The 21,155-nt window shown below is 37.9% G+C and overlaps 2 protein-coding genes across 2 annotated transcripts in view; both read left to right on the plus strand.

The window, feature by feature from the left end:
- LOC120480639 (ELKS/RAB6-interacting/CAST family member 2) overlaps positions 1 to 5,269 on the plus strand; it is a 54,238-nt gene extending 48,969 nt beyond the window's left edge. Inside the window, 5 exon segments of the mRNA XM_089125305.1 lie at positions 96 to 256; positions 350 to 497; positions 2,035 to 2,694; positions 5,085 to 5,197; positions 5,199 to 5,269. Coding sequence (XP_088981431.1) covers positions 96 to 256; positions 350 to 497; positions 2,035 to 2,694; positions 5,085 to 5,197; positions 5,199 to 5,238 — 1,122 coding nt within the window. The 3' untranslated portion in view covers positions 5,239 to 5,269.
- A 7,279-nt stretch (positions 5,270 to 12,548) lies between these two features.
- Positions 12,549 to 20,365, plus strand: hp1bp3 (heterochromatin protein 1, binding protein 3). The gene is made up of 12 exons (XM_039673659.2): positions 12,549 to 12,686; positions 13,327 to 13,405; positions 13,670 to 13,913; positions 14,027 to 14,162; positions 15,263 to 15,409; positions 15,500 to 15,541; positions 15,679 to 15,827; positions 16,455 to 16,545; positions 16,623 to 16,782; positions 16,987 to 17,098; positions 18,176 to 18,340; positions 19,138 to 20,365. Exons 2-12 carry the CDS (start codon positions 13,336 to 13,338, stop codon positions 19,511 to 19,513), a joined length of 1,692 nt encoding a protein of 563 aa, XP_039529593.2. The 5' UTR covers positions 12,549 to 12,686; positions 13,327 to 13,335; the 3' UTR covers positions 19,514 to 20,365.
- The last annotated feature ends 790 nt before the right edge of the window (positions 20,366 to 21,155 follow it).

A 21,155-nucleotide genomic window follows, 5' to 3' on the forward strand; every position in this document is an offset into this window, starting at 1 on the left:
ACCTGTGTGAATGGATGATGCCTTTATATTTCCTTAGAAAAACAAAAGGTTTTCTCATCATTTTCCTGGACACGTTGACGTTTTTCATTTCACAGATGGAGGAGTTGCTGAATGTTTTGGAGAAGACGAGGCAGGAGTTGGATTCCACCAAGCAGCGTCTGTCCTCCACCCAACAGTCTCTTTCCGAGAGAGACGGCCATCTGACCAACCTCCGACAGGAGCGCAGAAAACAGCTCGAGGAGATCTTGGAGATGAAGTAAGAATCCTTGCGATCAGACAACAGGATCTTACGTTTTTGATGCCTGAAATGTCCTTTAGTGTACATGCATTGACTGTCTGTTCCTCTCAGACAACAGGCTCTGCTCGCTGCTATCAGTGAGAAGGATGCTAACATTGCTCTGCTGGAGCTGTCATCGTCCAATAAGAAGAAGACACAAGAGGAAGTGCTGGCCCTGAAAAGAGAGAAGGACAGGCTGATGCATCAGCTCAAACAACATGTCAGTGAATTTATGCCCTTTTAGTAACACATAGTCTTAAGACGGCATAGAGCTGCACGGATATTAAAATCATGTCCGATGTTGACAAGTGGATAATTATTTGTATTTTATGGCCAATAAATGTTAAATGGGTGATATTATAGAACTATAATGTACTTTATTTTTAGTGAATTCAGGCATCACACCATTAAATTGCATTGTATGAGAAATGAATAATCATTTTGAAAGCATCTACAATATATTGAGAATGCACACAGAATGCATATCGCAAAGATTGTGATTTAATTAAATGGTAACACTTTACAATAAGGTTTTATTTGTTAACATTAGTTAACTAACATGAACTATGAATGAGCAATACTGTATTTATTAATCTTAGTTAATGTTAATTTTAACATTTACTAAAATGTTATTAAAATCAAAATTTGTATTTGACAACATGGATTAATGCACTGTGAACTAACATGAACAAACAGTGAACATCTGTATTTTTATTAACTTGCGTAAACATACATTCATAAATATTGTAACAAATGTTTTGCTCATTGTTAGTTCATGTTAGCAAATGAAACCATATGGTAAAGTGTTACCATTTAAATAAATATATGTCATGACGTTCCTGTATTTTTTTTTCAAAATATATATTGAAAAAAAAATCACAATGTCTTAACCCAATATTATGCAGCTTTAGAATATGATATACATTGCATCCATGAAGTATTCACAATGCTTCACTTTGCGTGTCGAAATATTTGAACTCTGCATGTTTTTGGAAGTTTAAGTCCATTTACTAATTTTTTTTTTAAATAAGTCTATAGCCTATGTTACATGATAATATATTCTGACACATAAACAGCATAGAAACACTAAAATAATTAGACCAACATTTACTTGCAAAGGCTGTGAATATGTAGGCTCCATCTTTTCATTTTTTGTTTTTAATAAATTTGCAAAGATTAAAATTAACTTAGTCATTATCTGGTATTGTTTGTCGATAACTAATTGAATCCGTTTTGGAATAAGGCTGTGATATAACAAAATATGGAAAAAATGAAGCGCTGTGAATACTTTCTGAATGCCCTGTAACCAATGGATTTAATGGATTTAATTGATTTTGAATTTTTAAATATTTGCTCTAATCTATTTCCATCCATTTCTATATGATTACATAAGTTATCTAACTCTTAAAATAGCCAACAAAATTAAACATATACACTCAGGCAATAAATTGAAGGGAAAAAAGGCCGATTTGGTGCTGATTGTTCATTCCAACTTTTCAATTTTTTTCAATTGTGACAGTACCAACTTTGCCGGTTGGGAATGAGTGAGTGAAAGAAATGATAAGAAAAATTTCTGTTCTTCCTTAGGAGGCATTGCAACCTAATACCTTGTAAAAACAACTTTGTTTTCTGGTACTTCATTGTCAAAGCAAACTGATTACATTTGGACAAGCTGTTTAGAGATGTGTTTCCATTCCGTGATCAGTCTATGGGTATATGTTGCTTGTGGCTTACTCTCTTTTGTCTATCCATTTTAGACACAGAGCAGAATGAAACTGATTACCGACAACTACGAGGATGATCATTACCACCTTCACGCTCCACCTCCCCACATGCAGCCTCAACCCCTTCATCCTCAACCCCAACCCCAGCCTCCGTATCCACAGGCTCAGCACCCTCACCCTCAGGCCCAGCACCCACAGGCCCAGCACCCGCACCCTCAGGCCCAACACCCACAGGCTCAGCACCCACACCCACAAGCTCAGCACCCACAGGCTCAGCACCCACACTCACAGGCCCAGCACCCACACCAGCCTCCTTACCCACATGCGCCCCATCCCCAACACCCGCAGCCTCCTCCCCACCACCAACAACACCCACAGCAGCCCCCTCAGCCTCAATACCCTCACCCGCAACACCCCCAGCACCCACAACCCCCTGGCCCACACCCGCACCAGCCCAGACCTCAACCGCCCCACCTTCAACACCCTCATCCCGGGGTCCCTCCGCAGCAGCAGCAGCAGCAGCATCCACACCCCCAGCACCCTCACGGACCACCGCCTCAGCAGGGCCCCCACCCACAGCAGCACCCCCATCACCCCGGCCAACAGGGCCCACACCCTCGACACCCTCCGCCACACCATCGGGGTCCAGGCCGTGGACCGCCTCATCCCGGACACCGCCCCGCCCCGGACCAGGTCGGTAACTCATCTATCTTTATATTCAAATGATTTTGTCTCTATTTTAATATTAATGTATGTGGTATGTTTTGGTCATTTTGTTACGCGGTAATGTCTTCGATAGTTCACTTTAGACTTTGTTACTACAACTACCATGCCAACTCGGTCATTCGAGTATTAGCAGACTGTCTGCTTAAAGGGATAGTTCACTTTGAAATTAATTTTTGTTATGTTTTAGCTTACCTCAAGGGCATCCAAGATGTAGGTGTCTTTGTTTCCACAGTAGTTTCAATTTTGATATTTTTAGGTCAAACCGTTCTTGTCTGTCAGTCTTATAATGGAGGTCTATGGTCACCACCTCAAAGAGCATGCACAGAGAAGTCCAGATTAAACATGATTTAATGACTCGTAAATGTAAGTACACATTGATGGCCTAAGACACGAAACGAGCGGTTTGTGTGAGAAAACGAACAGTATTTATTAGGGGTGTAACGGTACATGTATTCGTATTGAACCGTTTCGGTTCGAGGCTTCCGGTTCGGTAGGCATACAAACCGAACGATTGCTTGGACCATTTTTCCTGCCGGCATAATTCGTGCTGACGCAGCCAACACAACGTTGCGCAACATCAAATGGCAAGCGGAACGAAACTGCGCTCCTCGTTATGTGCTTCACGGATCGTTTATCAGTTCGGACTAGCAACATCTGTGCAGCGCGAGCCGATCTCGATCAAGCAACACTGTTACCACACCACGCTAAGAGATCCGGTAAAGAAAACATTTGAATTCGCCACTGAGGTAATAACATCGCTGCGAGATCTAGTGAGAAGCATTCACATTTCTCCGTTATTAACCGTAGATCTCTATTAGATCAAACAGCGCTGTCATGGAAACCAGGAGAAACATTGTGCCGTGAATGAACTAGTAATACTTTCGTCCACAGACCAGCAACATTCACCATGGATTTAATATAGTAACACTAACTGGAACCAGTTTGGCTGGAATGGTGAAATGCTTTCAAGTACTTCACACATCTTTCTCCAGCACTTCAAAATTCAAATATTATATAAATAAATATATATTTAAATGTTATTTTTAATGTGATGACCAAAACATTATTTGTTCATCCTTCAAAGATGACCCCCATTTATAAACCTGAAAGTTTCAAGATCTAGGAAAACTCACACTTATTTAAAAATATTTTTTCTTTAAACAAATAGGAAATTTCTCTGGCATTTCTTTCTTTTTGCTGTATCGAAAACGTACCGAACCGTGACTTTAAAACCGAGGTACGTACCGAACCGTGATTTTTGTGTACCGTTACACCCCTAGTATTTATATAGTTTTACTGTCGAACTGATCTGAATCAGATGTCCAACTGAACCGAACTGAACCGTCTCCAGACGTTACGCCGGAAGTGATCTCTCGCGCGTCTATGTCACGCATTGTTTACGCGGAAGTTTTTCCTTTCACTAAACATATTTAGATATACGGGAAATCGCAATGGAAGACGATTTTGATATCTAAACGTGTTTAGCCCATTATAGGACTGACAGACAAGAACGGTTTGAAAATTGAAAATGCTGTGGAAACAAAGACACCTACATCTTGGATGCCCTTGAGGTAAGCTAAAACATACCAAAAATCAATTTCAAAGTGAACTATCCCTTTAATATCTACTAACACTTTATTTTGACATTCTACTGACTGTAAGTAACTTTGCAAGTACATGTCAACTTATTCTATTAACCCTATCCCCTAACAGTCTACTAAGGCCACATTCACACAGCAGCAGAATACGGTTGTTTGTCCTGAATTTGAGTCTGGTTACGTTCACACACACAGTTGATTCTATATCCGAACTCACACCTGTACACCTGCTCACGTCAGTTTTGTGTTTGACACATGGACTCATGGCTCGATTGGACTCTTGTCGTGATAAAACTTTTTTTCGTTTTATAGATGTCACTGTCGCTTTGTTTACTAATAAGAGAATACAGGCTTGACTCCCGTTGCACGTTCATACATGTACAGACAGGAACGGGACATTTTCAAGAAATCACAATAGATGATAGTATCATCTCCTCCCTAGATTTATTTGGTCTATTCAGTAGGCGATGGATCTGTATATAATCTACTGCACAAGTCACTCACTGTAAAACATTCACGAAATATACAACCTGCTCTTTCACCTTTAACTCATCTAATTCTCTTCATTTCATGCTGACCTCTGGATATACGTTGGGCTCAAAGGATGATGAAGAAGGAATTTGGGCATAACCATACCAAAGCTATGATGATGTTTTTTTGGGGGGTGAGATATTGATGATTGATGTGAGTTTTCTGGTTTAAAGTCAAACATTTTGTGGATTAAGTGATTTGTGATTATGTTCCTCCTTATGTTCTCAGACAATTCAGTCACTAATGGAGGAGCACAGCCATGCCATACAGATGAAATTCTACATTGTTCACTTGGCCAGTCTTTACCTACACTCAGATTCACTCTTTTCGATGGGGCCATTTATTTCCATGCGTTAAGGAAAGAGGCGGAGCATTAGTGTGAGTGGGAGGGCCAAAGCTGGAGAAGACCACCTGAGCAGGTAAACACTTTCAACAACAGAACTACTAACTGTGTCCGTCTGAAATAAAACCATTTCATTTACAAATTTCACATACACTACTATATAAAAAAATATTATCTAAAGAAATGAATACTTCCATATTCAGCCAAGGGTGCATTCAGTTGATTTAAAAAAGACAGCCCAAATGTTTTAAACATTGAAAATAAGAAATGTTTCTTGAGCAAAAAATCAGCATATTAGAATGATTTCTGAAGGATCATGTGACACTGAAGACTGGAGTAATGATGATGAAAATTCAGTTTTATTCAGAATATTTCGCAATGTTACTGTTTTGTTAGCTTTTACAGTATTTTTTGCTCAAATAAATGCATCCCTTGGTGAGCATAAGAGACACTGTCTTAAAGATAATTATTCCGTCTTGTTGTTTTTATTTCAGATGATTAAAAAAAGTATAAATGGAAGTCTGGACTGAACAAACGCAGTCACTTCCTGGTGCAGCCCTTTTTCTAAAGACATTCGCCTTGAAGACTATCAATGCTCAAATCAAAATGAGTCACTTCAGCTGCTCCTTGTTGTCTGGTTTCCACATACGACCAGTGCATGAATCCAGCTGGCCCCTCCCCTTCAGCACATTGCCCCGCCCACTCAGATCTAGCTCCACCTCTTCAACGAGGCAACAAGTCAGCTTGCACTTATTCAAGCCTGATTTCTCTGCTTTTTATGTGAAAACCCAATGTAAAATAATACCATCTTTTTTTTTTTACAATCACATCTGCATTTGCAGTTGAAATCTTAAAAAGGGCAACTGTTGCCTGCCTTCTATTGTTTAGGTTTTATTACATGTGCTATACATATATGTACTTAGATTTGAATACTCATGTAATTTCTCTGTGCCACGTTTAGCCTCCATTGTTGGTTCTTTAGTGAATATTGGACCTCATAGAGGTGGCATCTATCACGTCTTTAGAGTTACCTCAGTTGACCCTCGGAGGAAGTCTACTCTATGCAGAGTTCATTTCGTCTCACCAATTATAACGCACATAACATACACCATGCTTAGCAGAATTTGCCCTTTCTCTTTGCTTGTGCTCCACCCCAAGCCTGGTTTGAGTGTTAGCTCTCATGCACCTATGCACCTCCACCCCTTACAACAGGGAACGTTTCTTATGGTGCTTCAACTGGTGCTCAGGCCCAAAAGAGATGGAGACAGCCATGGGTTCAATCATTTCAGACATCAACTGATCTGTAACTACATCCATGGCGCCATCATACGAGTTTTTCGGAAGATGATTGAGATGGTCTCCCAAGAAATTGCTACAGGTTGTAGTTGTATGTCCCACAAAATGAACTGTGTCAAGATGTCGTTTGACAAGGCCAGTCCAACCATAAAGGGAATGTCCTTCCTCCTTTAAACGAACCGTCCCACCAGGTACTGGCGGAGCTACCGCAGATTTGTCGTAACGTCTCAACATGGTGGCGAGTGCCTATTTATAAATAAATAGTAGATATATAGATAGAGATATATTAGCTAAATAAAGTGAGTCTACTGTGGTCAGACTATTGTGTCGGAAATCAAAGGAAACTTCTTTTCTGGTGTGTTTGAGTTGTGTGTGTGTGTGTGTTATCGTTGTCTGTTTGGCCCTCGCACTGCTCTCGTTACAAGATCTTGGCATTGGAGTCTCCGCAACAAAAAGGTTGTTTGCGGAATCCAGTTTCGTGACCTTCAGCTAGACGGTGTTGTATAGAATATGTTGCACCTCACAAAAAGAATGAGTCATTAATGAGTTCTTAAAAAAACACTCAGCTCAAGCGCACTTGAGGGTAAAGCTGCATTCATGCTGAAAGCAAACGGCAGTCTTTTATTTGGTGAATTGTATCGCTGTCAGTGTGAAGGCATCTTAAAGGGATAGTTCACCCAAAAATACAAATATTCTGTCATCATTTACTCACCCTCATGTTGTTCCAAACCTATATGACTTTCTTCAGTGGAAACCAAAACCGAACAATTCCGGTTCCCATTGACTTCCATTGTACAGTATTTGCGCTTTTCCATTACCAGTTCTGGCTCGGCTCGGCTCGCTTTTCGCTCCATTTTCCATTACCAGAAATAGCACCCGGTCGTCATAGCGACGCCTTTCGTTCCTCGTTGGATCCTCGTCTCGCTGGATCCTCTCTTCGGCAACCAAACAAAGGAAAGTCTGCACCTCCTCGTTTGACCACGGCGTATTCTTCCGAGTTGCCATAATAATAATAGTAGTAAGTTTAGAAACTATCTCTGGCCAAACTATTTAAAAATGGCGGGGATATTCGGGATACTCCATCTGGCGTGTGCAATGATGACGCAGTAAATGGTGACGATTCTCTCTGACCAATCAGCAGTCTGCGTTGTTTTCACGTCACATTTTAGTACCGGCTTAGCTCGCTCAGAACCTCGTCGGAATTGATACAAAAAAACTCAAGGTACAACTTTTACACAGTGGAAAAACAAACAAAGGCGAGCCGAGACGAACCGAGTCGAGTCAAGCTGGTACTACTGTGTAGTAGAAAAGCGCCATATGATCAAAAAATATAATAGAAGATGTTTGGTTACCAACAGTCTTCAAGTTCAAAATGTCTTTTTGTTCCAGATAAGAGAGAACCCAGACAGCAAACTGACATTGAATCAACGTGGAAACGACGTCTCTCATGACATTGAAACAACGTTGATTTGCTCATCGATTTAACGTTGAACCAACGTCAGACGCGGCATTCTTCAAAGCTAAATGAAATCGAAAATTGGTTTGCTTTCATAGCGTTGAAACAACGCGTTGATTTCAAGTTGATTTTCCGTTAGTTTTGAAAGAATGACGCATCTGACGTTGGTTCAACGTTAATTCGATGAGCAAAACAATGTCAGACCAACGTTGTTTCGATGTCATATTTCCACGTTGATTCAATGTCAGTTTGCTATCTGGGAAAGTCATACAGGTTTGGAATGACATGAGGGTGAACAAATGATTGTTCAATTTTAATTTTGGGGTGAACTTTTTCTTTAAGAAACATCAAAATATTCAAGTGGAAGATTGTTTTAAGATGGCTGAGATATGTGAACAGTTGTTTTGCATTGTCTTATGTGTCATTTCACTGCTGTTGTCTGTAGTTGTGGAGTTTACATTAGGACTTTGGCGAAGCCCAAAATATAGCCAAGATCTGACTGTTAAAATTACCTGTTTGTGTTTCCACATTGCGTTTACCATACTCAATTTTCAGACGCGTTCACGTCAGTTCCAGATCGTCACGTGTCTCTGTTCTGGAACGTTCCGGAAACACAATCTGCGTTCACGTTCTGCCGGAATTACCGCAATTAAAATATTCAGAGATTCTTTAGGCTCGGAAATTCATTTTTATGCCAACGCTCAAACCTTGAGGAACAAAGAAAGTGCGTTGTGCAACTTAAAATGCCATTAAACTATAGGCTATGTAGCTTAATGGTAAGCTAAAGGTAATTGTTGAGGTGATGAACACGTCACAATGAGCTAGTCGGAGAATTCCCGGTAATTCTGTCATGATGTGAACGCATCATTGTCGTTCGGCTCTAGAATATTCCTACGTTGCTCTATTGTGGTTGAAGAACACAGATCATATGTCCACCATGTGAATACTGCTCCGTCTTGGATGTTTCTGAGTCCAGTTTCAAACACCAGAAAAGTGTTTGAGCTGATATTCTAATATTTATGTGTGTGTCTGTCTGTCGTGCAAGTCTATAATTGTACTATTAGACAAAGCAAGAGGACAAAAAAATAAATAAAAAGACATCAGACTTTACCTTCTTGGAGACATATTGCAGTCCTCCACCTTCAGGACCTTTTACTACTGAATACTTGAAGTAGGGGGGTGATCTCCTGCCTTGGGAAGAGATATATTATACAGAACAAAGAAAAAAGAGAAATGTTGACTCATGTGGTGATGATGCATGATTATGTACATTATGTGCCAACTCTGGGCTGTGGTGAAGACAGGTCTAATAGATCTCTATACGCAGAAATAAATATCGAAAGAAAGAAGTTTCAGCCCTGTAGGCTCAAGACGTATATCATCCAAAGGGCCTCTGGTTTGAAGGTCCAAAATAAAGAGAACATAAATGATTATATTTATATTTGTTGTGTGCCAGTTGCATTGTTTCTTTTTATTTCATGATGTCAAAAAAAAATGCAAACCTCTGGATAATAACAAACCACTGTGACAAATGCCAGAAAAGAAATAGTAAATCTAAGAAACGTTGTTTTTACTTTTTTAAGATGTTTATTTATGTTATGCTTTTTTTATGGTTCATGCTTTTTTTCTTCTTCTTTTGAATATGTCAGTTTGGAACTGTAAGATTTGTACATTGCTTTTATTTTTTTCTGTACAGCAGTCCAATGTGAGTGTCAGCATGCTGAATGATACCGTGTGAACGTGGGGTTCATTTGTCCATGGTGCATCATCAGTCGTCACCGATGAGACGCATTGGCATCATAATGGTGTAATGTGTTTGAGAATGGTGTGTCCTCACCCACATCTTCCCGCCCACTGCCAGTGGTTTGCCCGTGCAACAAAATAAAAGCGTTCGCATGTTTTCGGGGAGCAGATCTGAGACGCTAAAAGAGTGTGGGATATGCTTGCATGATTGTCTGTGTATGCAAATAAGATTGTTCCAGGGTGTGAGTGAGTGGCTGAGTGTGTGTTGCAGAAAGTTAGCGGTGCAAGAGCCTCGGAGGCGTTCGGTGTGAAATCTGTGTCATGTTCGATGTTTTTAAACCCTGTTGGGCTTTACTCAGAGTCCTTAACCTCCCTGATATTTGCTATTGTATGTGTTGTATCCCCCAACTATTCTTGAGTGTCAGTCGGCTTGTTTATATCCATTAAATAAAAGTGACTTTCTTTCTGATATGCGCTGTTTCATTTAAAACCACAAATAAAAGTTTATTAGCTGAAAAGTGTATTAGTCGAAGTCCACCTGAGTGTTTTACGGTGTCCTCGTAAAGGTTAATTTTATTTAGAACACACTATTGTTCAAAAGTTTGTTGACAGTGACGTTTTTATTTGGGAAGGACATTAAATTGATTTTTTTTTTTTTTAATTGACAATAAGTCATTTTGAATGTTTTCCACATAAATATTAAGCAGTACAGCTATATTTAACTTATTATCACTGTTACGTATGGAAGTAAAATAATGTCAAATATTTTTGAAACAAAAAGCATGTTGAATTGCACCAACTGAAAAAAATGCATTGCATTTTAATCCATTTTATTTTTAAGGCTTGCATTCTTATGGGCTGAAATTCAACATGGTTGAATATTTAAGCTGTGAATATTTCATTTAAAAACATTTCAAACACATTTTCATGATTAAAAATTCAATAATCCATATTCACCTTTCATATTTCACTTCCAAAATTTTCAGACTGTTTAAAAATACAACTTATAATATTAAACAGGCAATTTTTCGGTCCATTTTATTTCGCCTTGAAAATTCGCTTCCACAAATTCAGTGGTTCTTTTTTATTATTATTATTATTATTTATTTTATTTTTTTCAAATTCAGTGGTTCAAATTCGACAGTAAATTCAACAGTGGCGTCCAGGAACTGCAGGAAAAGCAATAGATTACCGAGCATACTCTCCATCTGCTGTTAGTCGGCTTTACCAGCAGGGGGTGCACGCGCGTGTTGAAACAAAACAACAGGAGAGGCCTTCACAAAACATCATTTTAGCTGAAATGGACAGAGCGATGAGTACAAGTTAAAATGCATATGTGTGTGGAAAAGGTTGATTAAGACACAAAACACACGAGTGTTTACACAAGTAAGACTTATGAAGCTCACATTGCTGCTCCAGAAACAATGTTGTTGCAATCTCTAGTTCAGGATCCTTCCACTTCCTTGATGCAACTTCGTCCGAGAAGAACTCATCGAGATATAAATGATGCCAAAAGAGCATTACCTAATACAATAATACAGTAATACATCTAATACAGAAATTGTACACCAATTTCTGTGGACTTTTGTCTCCAAGGCAACAGTGGGCTATCTCTCTAAAAAAGATAAAAAAAAAAAAAAGGTTTGGGTTGGCATGGTAACCACAGTAATCTCACTGTTTTTTTGGAGCCAGGCACCAAACACAAATACTGAAAGAAAAAGATTAATATAACATGCTGAGAGGCCAGATGTGTTAAGAGCCCCAATAGAAAAGTCATTTAGATGGAAAAGCTTCATATCTTGCACTTTTCAGCAGCAGGTTTTACAGAATGATTGTGGGACGCCACATACTGGTGTGGGTGTGGGTGTTCAATACTGTGTGAAACCCCACCGGTTGTGTTCTGCACAGTCTCCTTTTGTGCACCAGGGGAAAAAATATGTCTTTATTCTGCATTCTCTCATAAACAACTGAATTTAGTGATACTGTAAGACAGTGATGGTGTATGATGATAATATATAGTATTTTTGACATAGTTGACGTGACATTTCAAGCAGTGTCCAGCAGTGTGACATCCATGCTAAACTCAATTTCAAATTCTTTTTCAATTAATAATTTTATTCTTGTATATGCAGTTTAAATTACCTAAAATATAAGTGAGAGTGATCTGGGACATTTAAAAAAAAATGATTAGTCACACTGCAGGACTATTAAGGCTAATGAACTACTCAAATAAAAAAGCTGCTTCAAAATAGTTGTCAACCATATCAATGTAGCATGACATGAAACTTAAAGGTGCCGTTTCCCCCCCCTACATGGATCATGACCCTTATCTTGAGCTCTTTACCAAGACGGAACAGTGACACTTTTCTTTTTAGACCTGCGGTACAGAACTACGGTAAAGCTGTGTGCTTTGAAACAATCTGTTCTGTTTAAAACATTATAAGTAAAAGTGGCTTGAATTGACTTGCTAATGTCATTTAAAAAAAAAAAAAAAAACGTTTGTTTTATCGTATAAAAAGTAGTAGGCTTCTTCTTCAGTCAATTTATTAGAAAATACCGCCATCTTGTGTTCAAATATAAATGTTTTAATTTGCAAATGACAAATACACAAAACAGACATTTTATTTATTAGTTTGTTTTTATGCACATTAATATAAATATTACTTATATAGGCCTAAATAATATCCATGTTTGCCCATGTTACACAAAATGAGTAAGTAAATATAATTGGAAACAAGTAATTTTGTAATATCTTTCATGAAATAGTAACATAATGATGTTTAGGTTTGAATACAAAAAAAAAAAGTAACTTAAGGTCACCTCGCTCACAATGAACTCACAATCATCACAATGGACGAACTGGTGCTGGCACGCGCACGCATGCGTCGACACGTACGTCCCTGTGCGTACGCAAGAGGGGGAGGGGCGCGTAAACAGTGAATTCCAAAAAGGAAGGGAGTGTTTCTTTCAACTGATAAACCAGTACATCAAGGTATGCATTAAAAAGCTCATTCTGAAATTGTGCATTCTCCGTTTACAAACTAGTTTACACGTTCTGCAGGCGCGTATGTTTTGTTTACTCTTTTGAATCTGCAGCCTCGTGCATTTACCATTTTCAGCTCAACGCAGCGCCATTACTGTTAGCTACAAGGCAAAATGGACAAAATGGCCATTTTCGATTATATTGTGTTTCACATGCAATTCAGTTCCTGTGCTGTGACTAAATGTGTGCAGGTGTGACTACATGCACGTTATTCGCTACATATAGCAACAAAGACTATAAAAGGAGCAAATAAACAATGGGATTGTTGCTCCTTTCTTGTTAATTTGCTGTGCCTTAATGGCCAGTGCGTTTGTCGGGGTGCTTCTCTTTACACGAACTTCCCTTTGCCGAACAGAGGTCATGGGACACACGTCTAAGGTGTTCAAAACAGAGAATACAATTCCTGTAATTTTGTAAATAAATTTTTGCAATCTACACAATGAAATGCATTACAACATATTAAACAATGCTACTTGTTTTCATTGAATTCCCAGTTCAGATGCATTTTATATATAAATAGTAACCATAAAGTAAATATACATGTAAATATACATGTATACATACATAATAATGAAGTATTTATTGGCAGGTTTAAATCATGCCCATTCGCCGATCAGCTGCTGCCCCACCCAAAGAGGATGCCACCCCAGCAAATGCCCCTGAGGAAGGTACGTACTGCCCCTTGCATGGTACATCAGTCATATTGAGATGAAATAATGACTGTCCACAATAGACTAGAATAATTCACCCAGGAATAAAAACTTTGGTTCGTATGCACTGAAATAATCCTAAAATAAGCTACTCGACACTGAAAATCCTCCCCTCTTCGTGCAAAGTTAACATATGACTTCAAACGAGTTTATAAAATATTGCACAAGTGGTATGGCTTTATAAAGCATCCTTAAGAGAACATTGTGTTTTCTATCCCACAGATGCTCCCGCTGAAGGGTCTGCACCTGTAGCTGAGAAGGAGAAAGAGAAGGATTCGGCGACCACTGAACCTGCGACCACGGAGGACAAGAAAGAAGGAGGTGATGACGAGGATGAGGCCGCCGATGGTGAGAAACAGGTCAAAGAGGACGGAGAGACGCCTGATGAAGGAGAGAAAACTGAAGAAGCAGCAGCTGAACAAGGGAAGAGCAAGAAGAAAAAAGTCAAGGATGTTGTAGCCAAAGTGTAAGAATGGCTGTTGCACAAAAATAAAGATCGTTCAATTCCTATTTAGAGTTTAAGCATTAGATTATTTGGCTCATTAAGCATTTTATGTATTGTTTGTTCATATGTTACAGTGACAAAGAAGGAGATGACAAAGGGAAAAAGGTGAAAAAGAAGATTCCTGCTTGGGCGACCATTTCTGCCAACAAACTGGCTTCATCATCTCTGTCCCAGCCCAAAGTCGAAGAAATCATCTTGGAAGCAATTGAGGTCTGGTTCACAATTTAACGGGAATGGTTACTTTCTTGTAAACCTTCTGATTGATTGTCATTTGGCACTTGTAGCCCTCAAACCGTATTCACTTTATAGCCCTTAATCCTGTAATTGTGGACAAATGTGGGCACAGAGGACTCAGGTGTGATGCTAATTTTTATTTATTATAAATGTTATATCACTGTCTTCCATAAAGTTTTGTCTATCCATTTATGGTGCTTTTTTTATTTTGGGGCTATTTTTTGAATTTATTTACTTCAAAAAGTACCACATTTCTATGTAAATCATTTCTATGTAAATGAATTACTATGTAGTTTTATTTTTTAAATTTTTTTAACTACATTAATATATCATTCCAAAAAGTTCTTAGAGCTAAAACCTAAAGATGAAGTGACTTTGCTGTCACCTGTTATTTTGGCTTATTTTAGATTGCTCTAAATTACAGTTTTTCCCATTCATTTCTATAGGTGCCCATTTATGACCCACATAAAAGATTAAGGAGGTTTTTTTTTCATGCACTTAACATTTTAAAATTTAGTCAAAAAAAAAAAAAATGTGTGTTCAAGAGGCAAACTTAGGAAAAGTAGCCAAGTCTTGTACTGCTCAGATCAAGGGAAGTATTTTTTAAAAATAAATCAAAACTATTTTGCCCACATTTGTCCAGAATACGGTTTTAGGGTTAAGTATGTTTTATCCAGTTTCTTTATAGAATTACTGGATACTAGTACCAAATATTTTAGTTGTTAAAATGTGTATACGGTGCTGCAGTGATGTAAGTTCCCATCTCCCTGGTTCCCTCGACTAATGGGATTTTTCAATTGGCTTTTGGATTTTTTGCAGAAAATAAGCTCTTTGACCAACAAATTTTTGGATTCTCACACGTTTTGTTCATGGTGTTGAACAAACACAACTTTTATGAATTTTGAAGTCTCAATAAAATCGGAATTTAGGCTTTTTTTACATTCATTAAAAAAAAAATAGATCAATTTTGATTTCATGGAGACTTTAACTTAAAGATGGTTCAAAAATGCTGAATTGTTTCTAACTCGGGTTTAAAGTTGTCATCTCATATGTGCATCTTTACAATCTACCCACAGAGTATCAAAGAACGGAGTGGTGCCTCTTCCATTACCATTATGAAATATGTCATGAAGAAGTATCCGTCTGTGGAAATGGACAAAAAGACCAAAAACCTCTACAAGAGGGCCCTGAAGCGATTGGTTGAGAGGGGCACTGTCAAACAGGTGATTTGGGATTTAACACACAAATATTTCTTGTTTTATATACATACAGTAAGTCAAAAGCCATTCTTTTCTTGTCTTCTTTACCCGCAGCTGAAGGGCAAAGGCTTCTCTGGAAGTTTCGCCATTGGGAAGGTAACTTGTTTATTGTCTTTGCATTGATGTAAGCCTGTTTTAAATGTGTTAATTAGTTGAACCTTGTTGAGATGCATGATGTTGGGTATTTTATTGATGGTTTGTCATCATTTTGTCAATGTCATGTTGTTGTGTAGAAGTCGGCTGCATCTGCAGCGACGAAGGAGACGCTGGGAGAGTCTCTGCCTCTGATCATCACCCGCCTCTGTGAACCCAAGGAGGCGTCCTATATCCTAATCAAGAAGTACCTGGAACAATACTTCCCTCAACTCAATGTGGAGAACAGGTCATTTTTGACTCAACATCCTATAACTAGACTACAGTTTAAACCTGAAAGAATTTACTTAACAGTTGGGAATGAAATAATATCAGTCCAAAGTGAGATTTTTTTTTTATGTTTCTGAGAGTCTCTTCTGCTCACCAAGATTTATTTGATCTAAAAATACAGTAAAAAAGTTATGTTGTGAATGTTATTACAACTTAGAACAACTGTTTTCTATTTAATTTACTTTAAAATGCAATTTATTCCTGTGATGCAAAGCTGAATTTATCAAGTCTTCAGTGTCACATGATCCTTCAGAAATCTTTCTAATATGCTAATTTGCTGCACAAGAAAAATTTCTTATTATTATCAATGTTGAAAACAGTTGCTTAATCTTTTTGTAGAAACCGTGATGAATAAAATCAGCATTTATTTGAAATAGAACAGTTTTGTAACATTTAAAATGTCTTTGCTGTCACTTTTGAGTAACTTTATGCATCACTTCTGAATAAAAGTGTTAATCCAATCCATTTCCATACATGCAGAACTGTACATAGTAAACATAAACCATTAAGAGTTACAGATTGAAATTGTGTACATACATTTGGCCTGAAGATTTATTAACGAAGGGTTCTTCTGTAAATCTCTAAGGCCTGACGTGTTGAAGAACTGCCTGCAGAGATCTGTGGAAAAGGGCTTCTTGGAGCAGATCACTGGCAAGGGGGCCTCTGGGACATTCCAGGTTAGTAGTTACCCTTCTGAATCGCTCGACATCTACAACAAGCAGGTTTGATGAGAATCTGCATTTGTGTTTGACAGTTGAAGAAAGCTGGGAATAAGGTGCTCATGGGTGGCGGATTGCTGGAAGATGCTGTAGTGGCCGCCATCACAGCCATGAATGAGCCCAAGACCTGCAGCATCACCATACTGCGCAAATTCCTCATGGAGAAACAGGACCAGAAGAGCGTCTCTTTAGTTGGTACGGTACACTCACTCCTCAGTGAATTTATTTTGCTCTCTGAGGACTGAATTTAGTTTGCTTTTGTTTTGGCATGCTTCTGTCATCATCAAAGGAGTTGTTCATAAGAACGCTAGTACAGAAATAGTTTTCTTGATCAGTTTATATAACAGCCATCCTTCATATATCTCGCATTTTTATGAAAGTATTCTTTCTGATTGCCAGTTCTAAACCTGAAGAGAACTTTGCTGAAGTGTAAAATGATGGGATGGATGGAGCAGATTTCTGGTCATGGACTCAGTGGGTCGTACCAGCTAAGCTATCCATTTTACCCAAGGTAAGTTCGGCTCACCATAAACCAGTTTTCTTATTGTTAACAATCGAGGACTTTTTTTTTTTTTTTTGCTAAGTTTTTTAAATAAAAACAAATATAAATATTTCATGAACAATTTTAAACTTGCACGTAAATTTGAAATGTCTTCTTGGCAACTTACTGAAAGAAAAGTACTACAAAATATCAAAACTAATGTAAAAATGAATTGAAGCTGAATAGAAATAAACAAAAATGCTAAAAAATATAAAAATAGAAGCCAATTAAAAATATCAATAAATACTATAATAATATTTAAATTATAATTTAACACTACTGTAAGCATAGTGCACATTTTATTGTTCTTAAATTTGCTTTTGGGCTTTTTACACTTGAAATCGTTCATGCAGGGGCATTTTAAAGGGTTAGTTAGTTTACCCAAAAATGAAAATTATCCTATAATTTACTCACCCTCAAACCATCCATCCTTTGGGTATATTACTTTCTTCTTTCAGTCAAACACCATGTAGTTATATTAAAAAATATCCTGGCTCTTTCATCCAGGGGGTTAATAAAGATCACTCTTCCGCCAGAACTCGTCTTGCGAATGGCTGTTACTGGAAGCCAGTGATTATTGTTTATAAAGTAATAAATACGGATATTTTTTCTTACAAAAACACATCCTTTGGCTTCAGAAGGCCTTTATTAACCCCTGGAGCCGTATGGATTACTTTTATGATGAATGGATGCACTTTTAAGGACTTCAAAATCTAGGGTACCATTTACTCCCAATATATATACATTTTTTATTTTTATTTTAAATATAACTCCGATTGAAAAAAAAGTCATATACACCTAGGATTGCTTGAGGGTGAGTAAATTATGGGACCATTTTTGGGGTGAAAAACTAATCCTTTAACTACAACTATTAGTTCTTAGCTTTTACAATTGTTTTTGATGAAACTTGGTGAATTGATTAGTTGCAATCATGTCTGTTGTCATAAAAATATGAGAAAGGTGAGACTTAAGGCATTGTACAAAATGAAGATTAAATGTGATGGAACTACTTGAATTGACAAATTGTCTGTCGCTCCTCCTTTGCAGCCCAGCGGTTCTGTTTCCAGAAATGATGGAAAAACTCAAACAGAAGGAGGAACAGAAGCTCAAACGCAAGAGAAGTGACGATTCTGACGAAGAATCCGAAGAGGAGTCAGAGGAGGAAGAGGAAGAGGAAGAATCAGACGATGATGAGCCTCCCCGAAGAAAGAGGTGAAGTACATCACATAACGTCTGAATAGCAATTATTAGTGCCAAAGAACTTGCTATTTTATACTTGGTTTTAGGGATTTGAACAAATCATTATCCCGGCGCAATAAACCATGGTGTGTTATCTGGTTTCTATGGAAGCTTGTTTCCACCACTGAATAAAAAACAATTATCGTAATTGCGACTTTTTATCTCACAATTTAGAGATATGAAGTCAGAATTATGAGAAATAGTCGCAATTGTGAGATATAGTTGCAATTCTGAGAAATAAAGTCGCAATTGCGAGATATAAAGTCACAATTATGAGAAAGAAAGACAGAATTGAGACTTTATATCACAATTCTGACTTTTTTTCACACTTGCGAGTTTACATCTCGACATTTTGACATCTGTTCTCAGAATTGTGAGATGTAAACTCGCAATTGCGAGTTATCAGGCCAATTCTAGGGAAAAAAAAACTTTTTTTCTAACTTTTTTCCCCTCAGGATAGTTTATATCTCACAAGTCTGACTTTACAACACGCAATTCTGACTTTATATCAATCAATTCTGAGAAATAAAGTCAGAATTATGAGATGTAAACTCGCAATTGTCCGAAAAAAGTCTGAATTTTGAGATAAAAAGTCGCAATTACCTTTTTTTTATTTTTTATTCTGTGGCGGAAACAAGCTTACATAGGCTTCTACTTGTCGGATAATAAAATGGGCAAAAAAATCCCAAACCATATACCAGAATATCATAGAGACATTTAACTTGGGCTGTGTCTTTGCAAGGCTAAACGTACTTTTTATTTTTCCACAGGACCCAGCGTGCGAAACGGACTCCTGCGCCTAAAGCTCGTCAAAATAAAAGGGCTAAAACAGTCAGCCGAAAACCTCCTGCCTCAAAGAGATCGGTTGCGTCTGCCAAGAAAGCCCCTCCACCAGCCAAGAAACCCATCGCTGCGAGCAAAGCAGCGTCTAAAAAGGCGCCAGCGCCTGTTAAAGCCACACCAGTCAAGAAAGCCACACCAGTCAAGAAAGCCGCTCCGACCAGCAAACCTAAATCACCCATAGCCAAAAAGATGACAAGCAGGGGGTCCAAAAGGCCGTCGCCCAAGGCAGCTAAGAAGGAGCCAACTGAATCTGCTGTGAAGGCCAAACCTGCCGCACGCAAGTCGCTCCGATCCCGGAAATAAATCCCACGCTTGCAGACAGCTGAAAGGATCAACTGTAGCTCTGTAGACTGCAGTGATTGCTATTTTCTCCTCTTATTTTTGTAGAAACTTCCGAGTTTTCCTTGTCTTGGGGCCTCTGATGAACATAGGACCTCTTCAAAGTTATTCTGCTGTTCAAATACAGGCGTATTATGTTCAGTATTCTTAAATCACAGGTAAAGATGTAGAGTAGAAATGCTACTGTTATGTTGTTTAAGACGTTCGTTCGGGTCACCATTATGAGAGTCTGAAGAAGCAGCTGTTGCTTCATCTCAGTTGTGCTTCAGCAAAAAAAAAAAAATCAAATATTTAAAGTTCTTGTAGTCAATCTTTCTGTAGAGGCAAGCATTTCAGTTCTTCAGTCTCCCCTTTCTCATCAGTGTTCAACACTCTTTGTAAGTTTTATTTCAATTGTTTTTGCTCATGTTTTGTGAAGTTAGGTCTTTAGCTACTATTGTAATCATAAAAAGAGTTTTGTTGATGTTGGTTCCTTCGTGTAAGTCAAAGAAAAGAATGATTATTGATGCCTAACTTTCAGTTTAACAGTCTACCTGAATGCAAAATTGGATTTATTAAGATGCATTAAAGAAACGTTGGCATCCATATCCATGACTTGTTTTGTTCTGTACAGTCTATGAAGGAGAATATACGTTGAAAAGATTTTCCAAGCAGATGTTTAAAACAACACACTATTAACCCAGTCATACTCTTCTGTGTTAGTTTATCAGGGGGGTTAGATGTAATTTTATGAGCACTGCTTACCTTACCCTGCATGCATGTAACTGATATACTTTTTTCTGTAGTCCTTAATAAAGTGACTATATTTGTACTTGATTATTTGACCATTGTTTTGTTTGGGTGGTTTGATTTGATACTCAATGCTGAACCACTAATTTAGAGGTGTTCAGAAGGGGTGAAATGGTTCAAGCTCTGAAATATGCTTTGTGTCATTATCACAGCTGAGTTTAATGTGAAATTCACAGTGGCAAATTCTTCTCCTTGTTCTGACATGCACAGTATTTTGGAAGAAAATGTATAAAAAGCATTGACATGTTTACATAAAACATTTCATGCCCTGACTTGTCTTAAAGTATTGTAACATTCACAAACATCAAAGGTTTTACAGACTCCGGTGCCCCCTGTATGTATGTATGTATGTATATATATATATGTATATATATATAATTCTCCATAACTCTTTCTGATGACTTGTAAAACATTAATTAACATTAATACATATCATAGGCCTAACATTTAACATGTTTGTTAGAAAATTAAAGGTTTTATTTATTTATTTTTTTCCACAGATAGGCCAACAACAATTTTTAGAAGGTTATGGTCATGTTTGATTGGCTAAGCAAAAAAAATAAATAAAAAATCGTTCTGTTCAGACGACCAATCCAATTCTGCACTATATTCATCTTTCTGTACCTTGAGTGATTCCCACAAAGGAATCGTCGCTGCAGAATTCCCTGATTAGTTCAAACGCATCGAATAAATCAACTCTTCCGAAATATTGAATCATTAGAAAAGATTCAGCGTTTCCTTTTGTGCCCCTAAAAGGGATATTCACCCAAAAATAGATATTTTGTCATTATTTACTCACCCTCATGTTGTTTCACTC

The sequence above is a fragment of the Pimephales promelas genome, chromosome 21 (genome assembly GCF_988280905.1).
Source record: "Pimephales promelas chromosome 21, fPimPro1.hap1.1, whole genome shotgun sequence".
Classification (NCBI taxonomy): domain Eukaryota; kingdom Metazoa; phylum Chordata; class Actinopteri; order Cypriniformes; family Leuciscidae; genus Pimephales; species Pimephales promelas.